Raw genomic sequence first — 16,401 nt, 5'->3', positions numbered from 1 at the left:
GCGCGGGGCCCTCGGCCCGCTCGCCGATCTTCTTTTAAACGTTCTCGGAGAACGGATCGCGAGAACGTCGACGTCGTTGTTATTATTATTGCGGTTTCGAGCCGATCTTTTTGTTGCTGGAAACACTCGTCAACGGCTAATTGAGACGCGATCCCGAAGCCTTGGGAACGTCCCGTTCTCGCAAACATCTCTCGTTGGAACCTACGGTCACACTTATAATTACCATTCAAGCTGTTTTATGGGTTCGTGTTTGAAGAAACCCTACTAGAAGTTTTGCGAAGAAAATAAGCAGAGTTTTTTCTTGCTCTTCGCGAGGCGTTCGCTGATAGAACGCTGATGCCTAGATACCGCTGATAGAAATAGTGGAACGTAAAGTGATTGATAGCTTTGCAGGATACGGAGACGCATCGTTGGTGCTACGTCTTCATTTACAGAAGACGGATAAAATTACATAGAAAGTATGACAGTTAACAATATTCCCAGAACTACTGGTTTTTTTTTTCTTTTTAATTGTTTGACTGTGACTAATCCTCTTTAAATTGAGTGATAACTTTTTTTACGAATACTTTAACTGCGTTCAGTTTTCCGGCTGTTTCGATGAGAGATTGCGCTGTGCTATCAGGCAAAATGTATCTTTTCAACTGTACTTTAACACTCGGACGGCGGACTTTTTCAATGAAAATATAACTGAATATGCTGAGAATCGTTTAGAATTTTATTTAAGAATTTTGTTACTATGTTTTTTAACATGCTTCTCTTAAATATGATAGTTTTCCTAGTAGATCTTAATGAAACATGGGAAGATGCAAAACGAAAAGATTTTATTCACTCTGCTCTGACATACGATTTGAAAACCGTGATGTACAGTCAGTCCCGTAAGTATTCGTACCCTCATTGTTTATATAAGAAATTTGTTGAAATCAAGGGACGCATGTAAGATTTTGCAATAAACTTTTTATTATGAATGAACACATGTATAAAGTTTATTTATACCAAATTATAACAAAATTGATTAATAACAAAAATATATTGATTTTACTCCTCGTAGTAGGTAACAACAGTCCACAAAAGTATTCGTACCAGTGTAGATTTTGTAAAAAAATCGTATATTAGAGTAGCTTTTTTACTTTATAATAATTTTCTAGTATTTAGTGGGTCCACCTTTATGCTTTATTATATCGTTTAATCGATTTGGCATACTTTCTACCAGTTTTCATGTGATATTTGGTACAATACTATTCCAAACTTCCAAAATTTTGTTTTTTAGCATTTGTTTATTGAAAATTTCATGCTCGTGTAGTCTTTTCTCTATTATCGCCCATAAATTTTCTATAGGATTTGTATCTGGACTCTGAGGAGGTGTATGTAAAAAATGGGGAACGTGGCAAAGTATCCACTAGCGAACAATCTGAGCAGTATGCTTCGGGTCCTTGTCGTGTTGAAAATAGTAGTCATCTTCCAGACCAAGCTTAATCGCACTTGAGTGCAGATTTTCTTCGAGTATATTTTTATACTTTATCTTATCCAATATTCCATCAATAAAGACAAGTTTGCCCACTCCGGATGCCGCCATACAGCCTCACACCATCATGGAGTCTCCGCCGTGCTTCACAGTTGGCTGTACATTTTTTAAATTCTAGCTCTGTATTAGGCTTTCTCCAAACTTTTCCTCTTCCGTCACATCCAAAAATATGAAATAAGATAATAAAAAGTTTATCGCAAAATTTTACATGCATCCCTTGATTTCAACAAATTTCTCTTGTAAGCAATGAGGGTACGAATACTTATGGGACTGACTGTATATTAATGCTTTTGTTAACGAAGGAGAAACATCGGGACAAGCAAATGAAATGAATGATAAACGATTGTATGACCACAAGGTTACACTAAGTTATAGTAGAGTATATTAAATTATTGGGTTGGCAATTAAGTGTTTGCGGATTTTGTTAATAGATGGTCTTAGCACCTTCTTTTGTTTTATCAACGTGCTCAAAGTAATTAAGTCATATTGTTTTCTTACTGTCTGGACTTTCATCTTCAATTTAGTAGGAAAATTGTATCGATTAGTTATTTAGTTTCGTTTTTATCACTGTTTGAAGATGCAAGGACAAGAAGCTCATTTTAGTTTGGATTTCCTGTTTGTTTGGACTTCCACCTTTAATATAGCATGAAAATTACGCCGGTTAATTATTTAGTTTCGTTTTTATTACAATTTGAATATGGAAGGTCAATGCGCACGTTTCAGACATATTTTATTACATTATCTCCAAAAAGCAAGCAAAGCAAGCACGATTTTTATGTTATATACAGTATATTAAAATGAAGCCTTGAAAGAAAGGCAGTGTCAAAATTGATTTGTCTAATCGAATAAACTTATATTTTTAAGCAAAGGAATTGAATTTTCCTTCTTATTTTAAATCCGCAATTACTTAGTTGCCAACCCAATAATTACCAGATATTTGATAACCAAAAAAATTGTACAGTAAAACCTCGATTATTCGATCAAAGTACAGTAACAGGAATACTCGATTACGAAAAATAGTTAATTACAGTAACATCTTTTTTAAGTTATATATTGTTCAATTTATATAATTGTCTTAAATTGAGCCGATGTAAAATGAATATGAATAATAGAAAATTTTTATGTCAGAGAGATTCAGATAATAGAAGTTTTTCCTCCGTGATATTTTCCAAACGATGAATTGAAATATTAAACCGACAAGGATGGAATACCAAATATTATCGTTGCCCCACCGGGCAAGGCTGTATAAGTCGCACTATTTCTAGGGCCAAGAGGGTGAGTTGGATGATGAAGCGATGCGATGATTGGTGGAAATGGAATAACTGATTCACCGATACTTCATAATTTCCGGTGTGCCGCTACGAAATTGCCCCTCGTCGCGTTATCAACGAAATGTATCCGAGTTTCTTTTCGATCCTACTTCCAAGTGGAATAGAAGCGTAACGTAAAGTAATATAGAAATGCGTAACGCTTCGCGTACGGTTCGTTTCATCCAAAAGTCCGCAATTAAAATCTACTTTTTTCCACGTCGAGAGCTTGCGTTTCTTTGGCGCTAAATTAATAAGAATCCGAGTATACAACATACGATTAATAAATATCCAGGTATGCAACGCACGATTAATAAGAAACCGAGTATAGAACACATACTCCGAGTGTACAACAAACGATTAATAATTGCATCGTAATACAAATTTTATTCGTACATTCGTGAAAAGAATTTAATTAACGACTACCACGCGATAATGAATTCTTTCATCGTGGATATATTACTAAGAGTTTGAAAAACCACGAATACGAACACGTAATTACAAATATTGGATATTCTTCGTTGCTACGCGTTTCTCTTTTAGATGTATCGATGTCAAAAGTACGGTATCACATTTCTGAAATTCTGTAAAGGATACGTCAAAGTATAATTTCAACAAAAAGTACTTTAAAATCCATGGGACGGTGTCCTCAATTTTTGACGCTCATGTAAATAATTCCGTAACCAATGATAACGTCGATCCGTTTCGCCAAAAATCGTGATAAATAAGGTTTCGAACGATTACATATCGCTAAATATTAGACAGTTAAACAACGACTACAAACAATGCCCAATGGCAAAGAAACGAGAGCACACAGAAATATTTGTCGACAGTGAAAACGAAAAAATGCTGTATTCGATGTAGCCGATCACCGTATTCAACTTTTTACACTCGATTCACAGTCACAGTCTCCGTTAAACATTGCTACAGCATGTTTCAAAATAATTTTGACAGTGTTGAATTTATTTTTATTTATCAAACTACAATTACTGTACGTGCCAATGAGTTCGTTTCGTACGCATATTATTATTTGTCGAATAAAAATTGTATATAAATAATGAAAATGGGTAGAAAAAAATGTTTCGAATTTCAAATTAAAACAGCTTCGAGTGCAAATGGTTAACTCCCTTATCCGGGTATTTATTTTCACAATATTCCGATATCCAAACGTTTTAATCGTATTATTGAGATACATTACTGTCTCATAGTGAACTCGAACAAAATTTTCGTATCGGAGATATTGCGATAGACCCACGGATAAGGGATTTTCGTTCCAAAATGAGTAACATCGTATTCGCAAATCGGCTCGAAGTAAAATGATTAAATCTGCTTCACCTTCAACCGAAACCGGTGATGAACAATGTACCAGCATAGCTTTCCCGTATGCATCCGCTTGTCTCGCGCGAGCAGCACTCCTCCGTTTCCGATTGTTGTCCAGCTGTTGTCAGTCGCGCATTGTCTCAGCGCGATAATAACCACGTTTTCGACGTGCCTCCGATTGTTTTCTACCGATCGATTCAGCCGGGCGCGCGTCACCTGTATCAGACGAAAAAGTGGACGAGTGAAAAAAACGGGTCTGAAATTCGAAAACACAGGGAGGCGGACACGCGGGATCGTGACCGCGACGCTCGCAAACGACGAAACGTAACTAGCAGCGTCACGTTATAGGGTATAGGATCTCGCACTCTTAACTGGATAATCTCTTGATTGTCGTTAACGGCAATCGAGGAACTCTGTTTTTCCTTTTCTCTCTGTCCTGTTCAGTCGTCCTACCCTCTCTAATTCCCTTACGGCCCTCGCACTCTCTATCCGTCTCCGCGTTCCCTACGTCCGTCCTTTTCGCTCCCTTGCGCCGCCCCTACTCTCTCTCTCTCTCTCTCTCTCTTTTCCGAAATATTGAAGCGATCGCACGGCGAGCGGCGAGAATCAAGTGGCTCTCTCGACGCGATTCAACGCGAAATTTAGACGACGGCTCTCGTTACTCTTGTTTTCTCTATTACCACTACACACGTCCGCCGTGCACGCGTTTTCGCGAGCTCGTTTTTTCACCTTCCGGCATCGTTCGTGTTATTGACTCGCGCGAATCTCTGCGCGAGATTATTGAACCCTTTTGCGATCGCAAATCTCAGCGGAGTCAACATGGCCGGGCGCACTTTAAGCGATCTTGTAGCAGATTCTCCTACGGCCCGTATTTACCGCCAAGGATCCGTGCGTTTCAATCCGACGAATAAATTTCACCAGTTTCTTTAATCAGAGATTCGAAAAGTTCCAGATATAAATGTGTCAAAACTGTTGTTCATTGGATCTCACTAAAACGATTTTCGAGAACTAAAAAGATCTCGCAACGTTACTTATTCTAGCTTGTATCGATTTCAATTTCGGTTTTTTAATGATAGTGTTATTAATAATATTATATCACGTCGCAATTTTTCAGCCATTTCTGCGACGAGAAAATGTTTCCGACAAAAATTAATCAATATCCAGTGTTCTATAAACTTTGATATAATAAGTTAAGAAAATTACTTTTTGAAATAACAAATTATGATCAATTGTCAGTGCATATTTTTAGCTTGGTAATGTTATGGCTGACGTCGAGACGGATTCAACGACCCACATAAAGCGGTCGATAAGTCTTGAAACATTGTTAAAATAGTCGCGAACGTTACCGAATATTCTTAGATACTGAAACTCGATTTCCAAACATCTTTTTAACACTCCGCGCATTACGAACATTATATTATTAAACCATAAAGGTAATATAAAAGCCAGATATGTTTATCCTTCTATACGTTATCATTTGAAATCGATTTATTTATCTGAATTTATTTCCGAGATACTTGACATGATTGTTATTAGGCCATTTATTTGCTCGGTTTAATTTCTATCTTGCGATGTAGAATGACTTCCGGTTTATAATCTCTGCTAACTTCTCCCCGAGCTATTGTTTCTATTACTATTTACTGCTGTCATTATCGCGAACGCTTGGCGCACAGTGCATAACCCATATATGCTATACAACACTTAAATTGGACAAGAATCTAAAAATATTAGATTCACGATGACATTTATGGAAACGATTATGTATAAGAAAATGTTTGAGATAACTTCGACGTACGAAAACAAATCTAAACTTTTACAATCATAGAATAACTGTCTCTACAGTCAGTCTCATAAGTATTCGTACCCTCATTGCTTAGAAGAGAGATCTGTTGAAATCAAGGGATGCATGTAAAATTTTGCGATAAACTTTTTATTATCTTATTTCATATTTTTGGATGTGACGGAAGAGGGAAAGTTTGGAGAAAGCCTAATACAGAACTAGAATTAAAAAAATGTATAGCCAACTGTGAAGCACGGCGGAGACTCCGTGATGGTGTGAGGCTGTATGGCGGCATCCGGAGTGGGCAAACTTGTCTTTATCGATGGAATATTGGATAAGATAAAGTATAAAAATATACTCGAAGAAAATCTGCACTCGAGTGCGATTAAGCTTGGTCTGAAAGATGACTACTATTTTCAACGCGACAACAACCCGACGCATACTGCTCAGATTGTTCGCTAGTGGATACTTTACCACATTCCCCATTTTTTACATACACCTCCTCGGAGTCCAGATACAAATCCTATAGAAAATTTATGGGCGAAAATAGATAAAAGACTACACGAGCATGAAATTTTCAATGAACAAATGCTAAAAAACAAAATTTTGGAAGTTTGGAATAGTATTGAACCAAATATCACATGAAAACTGGTAGAAAGTATGCCAAATCGATTAAACGATATAATAAAGCATAAAGGTGTACCCCCTAAAACTAGAAAATTAATATAAAATATAAAAGCTACTCTAATATGCGATTTTTTGACAAAATCTACACTGGTACGAATAATTTTGTGGACTGTTGTTACGTACTACGAGGAGTAAAATCAATATATTTTTGTTATTAGTTAATCAATTTTGTTATAATTTGGTATAAATAAATTTTATACATGTGTTCATTCATAATAAAAAGTTTATTGCAAAATCCTATATTCGTCCCTGGATTTCAACAAATTTCTTTCATAAACAATGATGGTACGAATACTTATGGGACTGCCTCTATATCCGAGTGGAAGAAACCGTAGTCGATACAAAATTGATATCTTACTAAAAATTTTATTGTTTTGCGGTCAATGGTCGATTTTTATTACTAACTTGTATCTACGTATAATCAATATTCACTTATTTCGATTACAATGTTAAATGCAAAATATTGTGTCAGTCTAACTTCGATCTTGATCCACCGTTTGCATCGTTCATTTCGTCGAAGAGAATGTTCTGAATATTTTCAGATCGTTTGACTATTTTAATCTCAGATTGATACAGATCGCACACAGTGACGAATAAACGGGGAGATTTAGAGGGATTCAGTGAACCGTCAGCGATTGATAAAGCGCAATAATTTCGAAGGTTGCATTTCGAGAGCGTATCTACTTGACCCCTCCTTTGACGTTTTCAACCGACGCTACGTCTAACATGGATTCTACGTCCTCCGTATTTCTTGTTGTCTCTCGATAGCGCTCGATCCCCAGGAATGCGAGCGCTACTTGACAGACAGTCGCGACTTGCCAATTAAATCGATCGATCTATCGATATCGGCCTCGGTATCTATCATTGTAACTGTTCCTGTTCCCGAGTACATACGTACCATGATATCCGATTGCCGGCACATAGAATACATACGTGTGTATCACATACATATACGTACGTATATGCACGTATGTACGCGCACTGGTCGCGAGTTCACTTGATTCCTTCCGCCCTAGACGAAACGCGTCGAGGAGAAGCCTCGCCCCCCTCTCCTAACTGCATCCGAACGAGACGTTTTATGCGCAGCGGTCAGGATAAAATTATCCTCGCATCGGTCGTTCGATGATATGCTGAAAGACCGCTGTTACTGCAACCGGACATCGGTAATTGGTAACTGACGAATGACGTACTGGATTTTAGCTCGTACCGCGTTTATATTACAATACGGAAAGTATGTTGACACCTTTTCAAATAGAATAACTATTTCAAAAGCTCGGCGCCATGTCGGAAATACGTGGACAATAATTTTTTATTAATTTTCAAAATTCAGATCCATTGTAATACGTTGAAGACACGAAAAAGTTCAAATTTCATCCTTTATGATAAATTTGAATTTCAAAGTCTAATTTCAAACATGTTAACCCTCAGCACTTGAATGATTTCGAAATTTTCCAGAAATTGTGATTTTGCTAATCAAAATCGAATTGAAATGAAAATCATTATGTTGCTGTGAATTTTTGTAGGAATTAATGAATAAAAAAATTTTGCGTTTTTATTTAAGCAGTTTACATGATTACATTACAGTATGAGAAGATATAAGATGAGAATATACAAGATGTTCCAAAAATGACTAATTAAACAACGAGTGAATAAATTTTTGGAAAAATTGCAGTTGGTTGATACGACCAAAAATATAACAAAATAATATTATTTTCAACCTTTCTCTCTAATCTCAAGATGAAAATTTCAACGATATGCATTTAGTAGATCTTTGTAGATTAACATTGTTATAAACTACAAACAATTACAGAAAATTGCAGCTTTCCACGTTTTTCGACCAATAAATGTAAAAAATCTCAAGATGTACACATCTATAAAGTAAACAAAATTGGAAAAATCATTCTTTTATTGTTTTTCCAATTTTTGCGAAAATTCTTTCAATCATTGTCTACGAAACTAGTCAATCTGGCATCTCGAAACAGCTCAAGTCATTTGGTTAAATATTAATAACATTGTTGCGCTTTGAAAAATTTCCGGATAATAATGTTCTCACTGCATTTGGTTTTCACAGTGCTGGATTTTTTAATGGTATTAAAAAATTATTTCACACTTCCATGAGGAATGTACATCTAATTGAGACGGGAAACCTTTGCGGTAACGAAACAAGTGAATTTGTTTCAACTATGCAATGTAAATTAGTCTTTAACCGTACCAGTTTCTATTTATAAGTATTTCTACATTTCTTAATCTCCTTTTTTCCATTTTTCCTTTGCAAATATCTAGTTCTAATATTCATTTTTTTTTGGTCTTTGCATTTGCATTCTCTTCAGTTTTATAACAACTAATTACCAACCCTTTGAGGTACCTACAATGTGACAGAGCACGCCTAATTGAACAAAAATAGTGTTAGAAACTAATTTAACTCTGAGAGGATGCCCTGTTTTCTGCAGGTATATTATGGACGGTCTTTGACAACATGTTCGAAGAATTCAACGATAATTTTTAGTTCAGACCGGAACAATTATTTCGAATATTGCACGTTAAGGAACTAAATATTTCTAATTATTCTTATGTTTCTAATTATTATTATGTTCACATGAACACAAAAAATTACTGAACTTAAATCAAAATACAATTGCTCGGAGAAATGTGAATAAACTATAATCGAACTAAATATTGTAAAAACTTTTAAAAAATGTTATGTTTCATTAAATCACCGGACATAATTTGAATATGATTCTACTACTTTGCATGAAAGGATTCTGACAAATTCATAATATTTTCTAATACTCCATATATTTTCGATTATACTAGACCCGATCGATAGATATCGATTATATCAATTGTTCATATAAAGTTTTATTTTATTATACATATATATGTACGTCATAAATATGAGTTTAATAAGTTCCGAAAAAATATGTAGAAACCATTCGTCTTATTTAGAGCGGATAGATGGAACTGAGCGACGAAGCAATTATCGTCCCGATTGTTGAAGTGTTGCTATGTGGACTTATTTATGAGAACTAGAACCGTGGCTTCCGCAGAATTATTATATCGTTTATGTTTCTAACGAATGCTCGATTTCTAAGGAAAACTGCGTAAGACACGTCTGTTGTAATTGCTCAAGTCTGCGCGTTGACCCCAACTGCGCAACCGTAAAATATTTTTATTCCTTATAAGCCGATCGTTCATAACACACAATCTGCTACTTTATATTTGATATCTAACAGATTTTATCGATCACGCGATTTCGTTGAAATCGTGAGAAAGTTTATGAAACGAAAACTTGAGAAACGTTAAAGACTGTCTCCCAAGACGCGAGACTATTAAACACAAAATGTCTAACTATTTCCATGCACAAATGAAAATCATGAATCCAATCGTTTCATCTACCAACGTCGCGGACACCGAAAGGTTGTAAACTCCTGAAAGTTGTGCATCCGCTCGGCAAACATACAATCTCTAATTAAGGTTATGAAGTACGTAATCCAATTAACTGGAGCATTGACTTTCAGCGTGAATATGTAAAACGCTTTTATCTTTTTACCGGAGCCGCAGCTAATGTCATTATATCATTTCTGGTTTGCGGATGCGTAACGTCATTAACCTCCTCATTATCGCAACATTTCCAAGAAACGCTGGGGCAACGATATCTCGGCGAATCGATCAATTAACGTCACGAACGCATCATTACTGCCGCAGAAGACGCATAATAAATATACAAACGCGAACGGACGAACGAACGGAAAGCCGTCACCGTAAAAAGCTCGCGCCGTCTGACGTCACAAGGAAATTCCCCGGCAGTCCTTCAATATTTAGAAACAGGTCTGCGAAAGGCACGGCTGGAGAATGATCTCTGTCCGGAGCATTGTTGGTCGTAAACATTTCACCGCAAAATCCACGTAATCGGTACAATCAACGCGGCACCGCAGTTTCAGTGTTGGCAAATAAGGCGCAGCTATATATTTTTCGCATTCCTCCCTCAATCTTCGACTCGCCGTGCAGGAAAAATGATGCCAGTGAACCGCGGCGGACATTTAGGCAGACACACACGGTTTTACACACCGGGGACAGGGTCTGATTTACCCAATTTTTACCATCTCCCCGAAAACCATGCCTTTCGCTAGCTGGAAAATGGGCCGAGCCATGTTTTGGCATTAGCCGCGGGAGATATCGAATTTTGATAAAACCGTGCTGCAGCCGATATTTCCTGCCTCGTCTATTTCAACTACGATAATCCGGCCGTTCGATAAACCGCCTTTCTCTCGCAGTTTCCAGGCATGGAACACGTATATCACGTTTGATAAATGTCAAACGTGGAACAGTCGCGTTCAGAAATTTCCGGGCTGACCGCGTTCTCCCGATTTCTCCTGGCTAAGGGGACCCCGACAAAATTCCGCGAGATCTTTCCCTCGGTCACGATATACAGCCTGCGTTCGAATTCGCCAGAAATCTACAGCTGTTTACCGGGGACAACGCAAATTCGCGTCGTTCCGATGACGAAACGCGGATCCGCTGCGTAACGATGACACCAAGCAAGGGTTACACACTCACATCGATCAGGTGAGCCGATCGGTGGCAGGCATCGCCGGGAAACGCATCATCGGGGATCACACGTATAACAACCGCATTATATCAGCCGATCACACACTTTCACCGCCGGCACGTCGGTGTCTCTGATCCGTCAACGCGGCGGCAGCTTGGCCGGGTCGGTCCACCGAGAACCACCGTCAACCGAGATTACGTACGGCACAGATCACCCGGTTCACAGAGTCATCCGGAACGACGATTTCGGCAACGCGTGGACCACGCAAATTGATTCTGTCACGGCGGAAGATCTCGCACTCTCGAATCCAGCACGTCCCCGTATCTCGTCTCACCTCGACAATCGATAAATGTCGCCCCTCTGCCCCAACCCCCCTCCCACCCTATCCTCTTTCTCTTGGTGTCTCTGTTCCACCCTCAGCGTTTCGTCCCCGTCCGTCCGTCCGTTCTTTTTTTTTTCTCGGTCGATCTGATGCTCTCTCTCTCTCTCTCTCTCTCCCTCTCGGGGTCGCCTTTGTCGACGGGAGGAGCCGCTCGAAGGAGTCGGGACCGATGATCCCTCGCCGGGGAGTTTCCGTTTCGGTCGGGAAATCTCGAATGCCCGAAGGTGTCGGAAGCAACAGTAACGGCACACGGCCCGCACAGGCACCAGCGCGTCTCTTCGCCGCGTACACGCGTGGACCGAGCGCGGCGGGTGGTTCAGCAACCACCGATCGATGATACGTTCATCAGGATTCACCTTGGGCGCATATTCGAGCCCTCTCGGCACCGAGGCTCCGCTCTGCGTGGCCGGTCTGCTCGGGCGAGCCCGTTCGCCGAGTTAACTCGGCGTGTTCGCCGACGATGGCGTCGCAGCATCCGCACTATCCAGCATCCGGCATCCTCGGTGCCACGGAAACGTGTCCGCGCGGGTGTGTTTCGAAGGCGACGGAAAACGCTCGGCGCGACGGAGCCGCGGGAAAGACGAAGGGGACGATGAGGGAGAAACGGGGAGAGCGAGAGAATGATCAAATTCTAGAGAGAGAGAGAGAGAGAGAGAGAGAGAGAACGAGAATAGGGAAGGAAAAAGGAACAGGGGTGGAAAGGGAGCAAGCGATCGCGGGTGAAATGGGAGAGAGAGGACGGAAGAATGTGATTTAATAGGGGAGAAGGAGATGAAACTGGCGCAAGAGGAAGACGGGAAAAGAAGCGGTAAGGGAGACGACTGATTACGCGGGGGGAGAGGGAAGATTGAAAAGAGTGTACGGGAGATGAACGTGGATGAGGTTTGAAGGGTGGGTAGAGAGGTTGCTGCGAGCCGCCTCGAAAGTGGGGAGCGGAAAGACGAAGTAAAGGGATACGAGAGAGCATGCTCTCTTATTGACGAAGGGCAGGGACTCCGCCCCTAGTGAGAGTTTAACTCACGACTGCGCCTATTTTCTTCTGAAACGGACCACCCGTGCCAACCGCGGTCCCTGGAATTCCTTCTTGAATTTCTCTAGCTAAAGCGAATCGCGTCGTTGCCCGTTGCGCCGCGTTTTCACGTGTCGATCACCTTTCTTCCGCTAAACGTGGCGGGCCCTAGAAGTAACTAACATGTATTGACATCGTATGAGAAACTGTTTTTATTTAGGGGAATGTTTGCCTGGTGCTGAAATAAGATGGAGAAATTTTTTTGCAATTTTCGAAGGAAACGACATTTATTTATTGAAACATATATTCTAGGGAAAATCGAGCGAAATCTAAATAAATTCTGTTTTTTTATTTTTATGAGATGATAGATTATATGAATATGCATTTTACACAGTGACTTATCTGTTCTTTTAACCACCTAGAATCATATATTTCTGTCACAAATCATTTTTACGTGTTAATCTTTGCGTCAGATTACATATAAGTTATTCAAATATAGTAAAAGAATTAAATAGACTATTGATTTTATTTGACAAAACCTGTATCTTTAAAAAATTCAATATCTCTACGGATATCTAAGTTTGTTTTCAAGTTATTTTTAAACTCAAACCGGTTTCTTTCCGATAACGACCTAGGACAATGCATGACAATGTAATTATATAATTTGACGTTCGTTTATACGTAAAATCTACAACGAACAGACAGTGGAGTATAGTAAATATTGATCTAATATTTTTGGCGTACTTTATGGCCTAATTTATGCGTAATAAATATAAAAGTATAACAAATATTAAAGTTTACTACTTAAAATTAATAATATACTGTATTTTTGTAGACCTTGTTGAAAAAAATAAATCATATTTTGATAAATGTAGAGATTACTTATTTACCATACAAAATCCTATCTTTATTTACATGTAAAACAATTGTATAACCAAGATAGATGTAAGTAATAGTTATAAGTCTATTATTTGCATAATATTGTTACGTTGTTGGTAAACATCACAATAAAGACGTTAATAATAAAATTAAGTTAACGAACGTTACAAAATATTAACAGGCAATCTTTCAATTATATACTATGCCAAATTTAATTTTTTTCCCACTCCTCTGCAGTTATTCTACAAACACTGTTACAACAATCAATACGTAGATAACAAAATATACTAATTTTAAGGAATTCATTTATAGAAACTTCTGTAAAATCACGATTATATTGATTAACATATTCGGTAGATTTTTAAACAGTCTGCTACATTTCGCTAGCAATAAGTTGTCTATCATATTAAATTTTTTAAGAATCGATTATGTTTGAAGTTTACAAAATCTACAGTGCTATGTATCAAATCTCCGTACGTATATTACCGTATAATGCTTTCACGCAGACAGATCAATTATATCATTCTCCAATACATATGTTAAATTACAATAGCTTATCAGAATTATCACAATGCTAATAATATTCATAATTACAGTTATAAACACAGAAACCGTAAATCTATACAGCGCTGATGGCTTTCCTTTGCATACGTTCATGCAGATTGCGAAATCTCGACATAAGCAGAATTTTTCTCACATTAATTTCGATGGAGTTTACATAATTCTCGTATCTCGACCAAGCTCGAAACCTCATGCTGTGATAATTACGTGAACGTTCGTGACGTACCACTCATTATCATACTACAGGATAACCGCACGCCGCGTATGGTTCTTCTGTGTCGATACACCAGCAATTTCCGTTATAGTATCGCCAGCAACTGGCAAAAGAATATTATCGTGTCGAACAAGTTTCAGTTTCAGCACATGGTTCCGTCAAATATTTTCCCACTTCTCTTCTCATGTAATATTATCTTTTTTTTCCATAACATCGTATCCGTGTTATAAAATGCAAATATAAATATTATTAAACTGCAATATTACGTGGAGAACTAATGTTACACTAAAATCCATAATTCATATTCAGTTTAATTTTAAGATTTTAATTTCAAGTCAACAATTTTATTTCTCAAACATTTTATTCTCGAACAAAATTTATTTTATGTTCATATATTATATTTATAGTTCCGTATTGATGAAAATTCTATAAAACAACCTGTACAAACAATGTAGGGTATGTATATAAATATACTTTTAATACATATTGTAATAAATTTTATATTATATTATATATAATAAATTATAAATATTTAGTGATAATTATGAAGTGCCTATATTCCAAAATTTCATACTATTATACTTTCCAAGGAAGTATTTACCGTTTACGTAACCGCAAGTATCGTACAAACTACATTCAACATTTCAGCAAGGTTTAATTTCCATGGTGCGTGTTGTGCTATCGTATTTTGATTAATGTTCGCTGATTCAGTGTTGTTGATCTGTGCTTCCGCGAATATATTTCCTTGTTGGCGAAACATCACGAACGATTACATTTCGACGCATTCGCGGAGAACAGAAAATTGTTGACTGGTTCGATTTTTACGGACGCGGTTCGCAAACAAGGAAATCATTAGAAGATTTTCTCGTCTACGTTCACCGTATAGATTAAATACGTGATAACTCGCGCGACGGCTGCGTGCGGACAAATGGACGAAAATAAAAGAAGAGAAATAGACCTTCGCAGGGAGCTTTTCAATTGTTTTCTCTCTCTCTCTCTCTCGCTCTCTCCGACAAATATACCGGAAGTGTCAAATTAAAAATCAGATTATTTGAACGTTTGGATTCCGTTCAGATGGCTATTTCCAGAGCGAACAATAAATCCCGTAATATCCGCGCAGCGTGTGCCTCTTCCACGCTCGGCAATTTATCGAACAATAAAGTAAGAGCTCTCATTGTTCCTGATAGAAAAATCAGAATAAAACTTCCGTTTCCACCATAGTCCGCCACGGCTCGAGCGTTACTCCGTGAGAAATCGCGTGTCGCATTGTTCCGCGGAGTAAATTCTTGTTAAAACTCCTTGCAAACGATTCACGCGTATCGGTGAAAACTACCGAAAGCCGTTTTACTGTGAAACTTCGTCCGCGCAGTTCGTCAAGGATTACCACAAACTGATCAAATCTTACCTGGTCGACGACTTCGCCAACGACATCCAACAAACGCCTAATGTCGATGATTTGCTGAGCCTCGCCGAGCAGGACTTTATTCAAACTTACGGCGTGTTCCCTACGTGCGCGGTGTACGCGCCCGGATGTCTCACCATAGCCGGCAAGGGCACAAATCTGGCGGAAAGTAATTCGCTGTCCATGGTACGTGAAAATTTATCTGTTACACGCGGGGTGGCTATGCAATAATGCTCGTGCAGTAGGTACGCAACAGAAATCACTACGGTCATTCGGCAAATATCGCAAAGCCTGAGTTAGTACAACGACTTTATCCTATGTTAATTCTAGCTGAATTATCACCGTCGTTCATCCTCGTAACTACGCTCCGTTACAAATTCGCGATATATCGGGGTCACATTCTTAACTCCGCCGGGATGAATTAACCCTTTATGCGGAAACACCGCCCTAAAGCGTTAAGGGATAGGCGATATTTGGGAATTTTTTTGTTACGGATAATTATTAAATAAAAGAGTCAGCTTTTCTAAAAGAACACAAAACGTGAGTTTCAACTTCGTTTTTTTCCAATTTTTTAAAAGTCAACATCGTAGAAAACGACTAAGTTCGTTGTCGGATAATCGAGGTTCCACACGAATACATACAAGAAATTGAAATCGTCTCGTTTAATCAGGAAAATTATTTAAGGAAGAAGTGTTAATCAATCCAGTTATGAAGGAAATAATAGTGCAAGGGTCAAACACTGATAAGAAGAGGACAGAATTTAAAAGAACAAAATGACATTCGTGTTTA

General features: G+C 38.3%; 3 protein-coding genes across 6 annotated transcripts in view; 1 reads left to right on the top strand and 2 right to left on the bottom strand.

Annotated features, from left to right (window-relative positions):
- Alk (Anaplastic lymphoma kinase) overlaps nucleotides 1-11,480 on the bottom strand; it is a 37,680-nt gene extending 26,200 nt beyond the window's left edge. For 3 of the 4 annotated variants that reach the window (XM_078196862.1, XM_078196860.1, XM_078196863.1), the window contains exons 1-2: nucleotides 11,174-11,480; nucleotides 4,165-4,365 (exon numbers count right to left, since the gene is read on the bottom strand). The gene's annotated coding sequence lies outside the window, so the exon portion shown is untranslated. Of the gene's footprint in view, nucleotides 1-4,164; nucleotides 4,418-11,173 lie in introns of those variants that run through there. The other variant, XM_078196861.1, reaches the window with a different exon arrangement.
- LOC144478706 (uncharacterized) overlaps nucleotides 1,581-16,401 on the bottom strand; it is a 16,677-nt gene continuing 1,856 nt past the window's right edge. Inside the window, exon 4 of the mRNA XM_078196865.1 lies at nucleotides 1,581-1,591. Coding sequence (XP_078052991.1) covers nucleotides 1,588-1,591 — 4 coding nt within the window. The 3' untranslated portion in view covers nucleotides 1,581-1,587. The remainder of the gene's footprint in view (nucleotides 1,592-16,401) is intronic.
- On the top strand, nucleotides 15,285-15,843 carry LOC144468037 (uncharacterized). Its single transcript, XM_078177159.1, has 2 exons — nucleotides 15,285-15,371; nucleotides 15,580-15,843. The coding sequence occupies exons 1-2, from the start codon at nucleotides 15,285-15,287 to the stop codon at nucleotides 15,841-15,843; spliced, it is 351 nt and encodes a 116-aa protein (XP_078033285.1).

This window comes from Augochlora pura, chromosome 3 (genome assembly GCF_028453695.1).
Source record: "Augochlora pura isolate Apur16 chromosome 3, APUR_v2.2.1, whole genome shotgun sequence".
In the NCBI taxonomy this organism is placed as follows: domain Eukaryota; kingdom Metazoa; phylum Arthropoda; class Insecta; order Hymenoptera; family Halictidae; genus Augochlora; species Augochlora pura.
The sequence above is the reverse complement of the archived record's forward strand: the minus strand, read 5'-3'. Positions and strand labels throughout refer to the sequence as shown.

Excerpts from the sequence above, each read along its gene's own strand:
- LOC144468037 (XM_078177159.1), top strand. The coding sequence starts at position 15,285 with ATGGCTATTTCCAGAGCGAACAATAAATCCCGTAATATCCGCGCAGCG. Across the intron at positions 15,372-15,579 it reads GCAATTTATCGAACAATAAA|TTCGTCAAGGATTACCACAA; the intron begins GTAAGAGCTCTC and ends TCGTCCGCGCAG.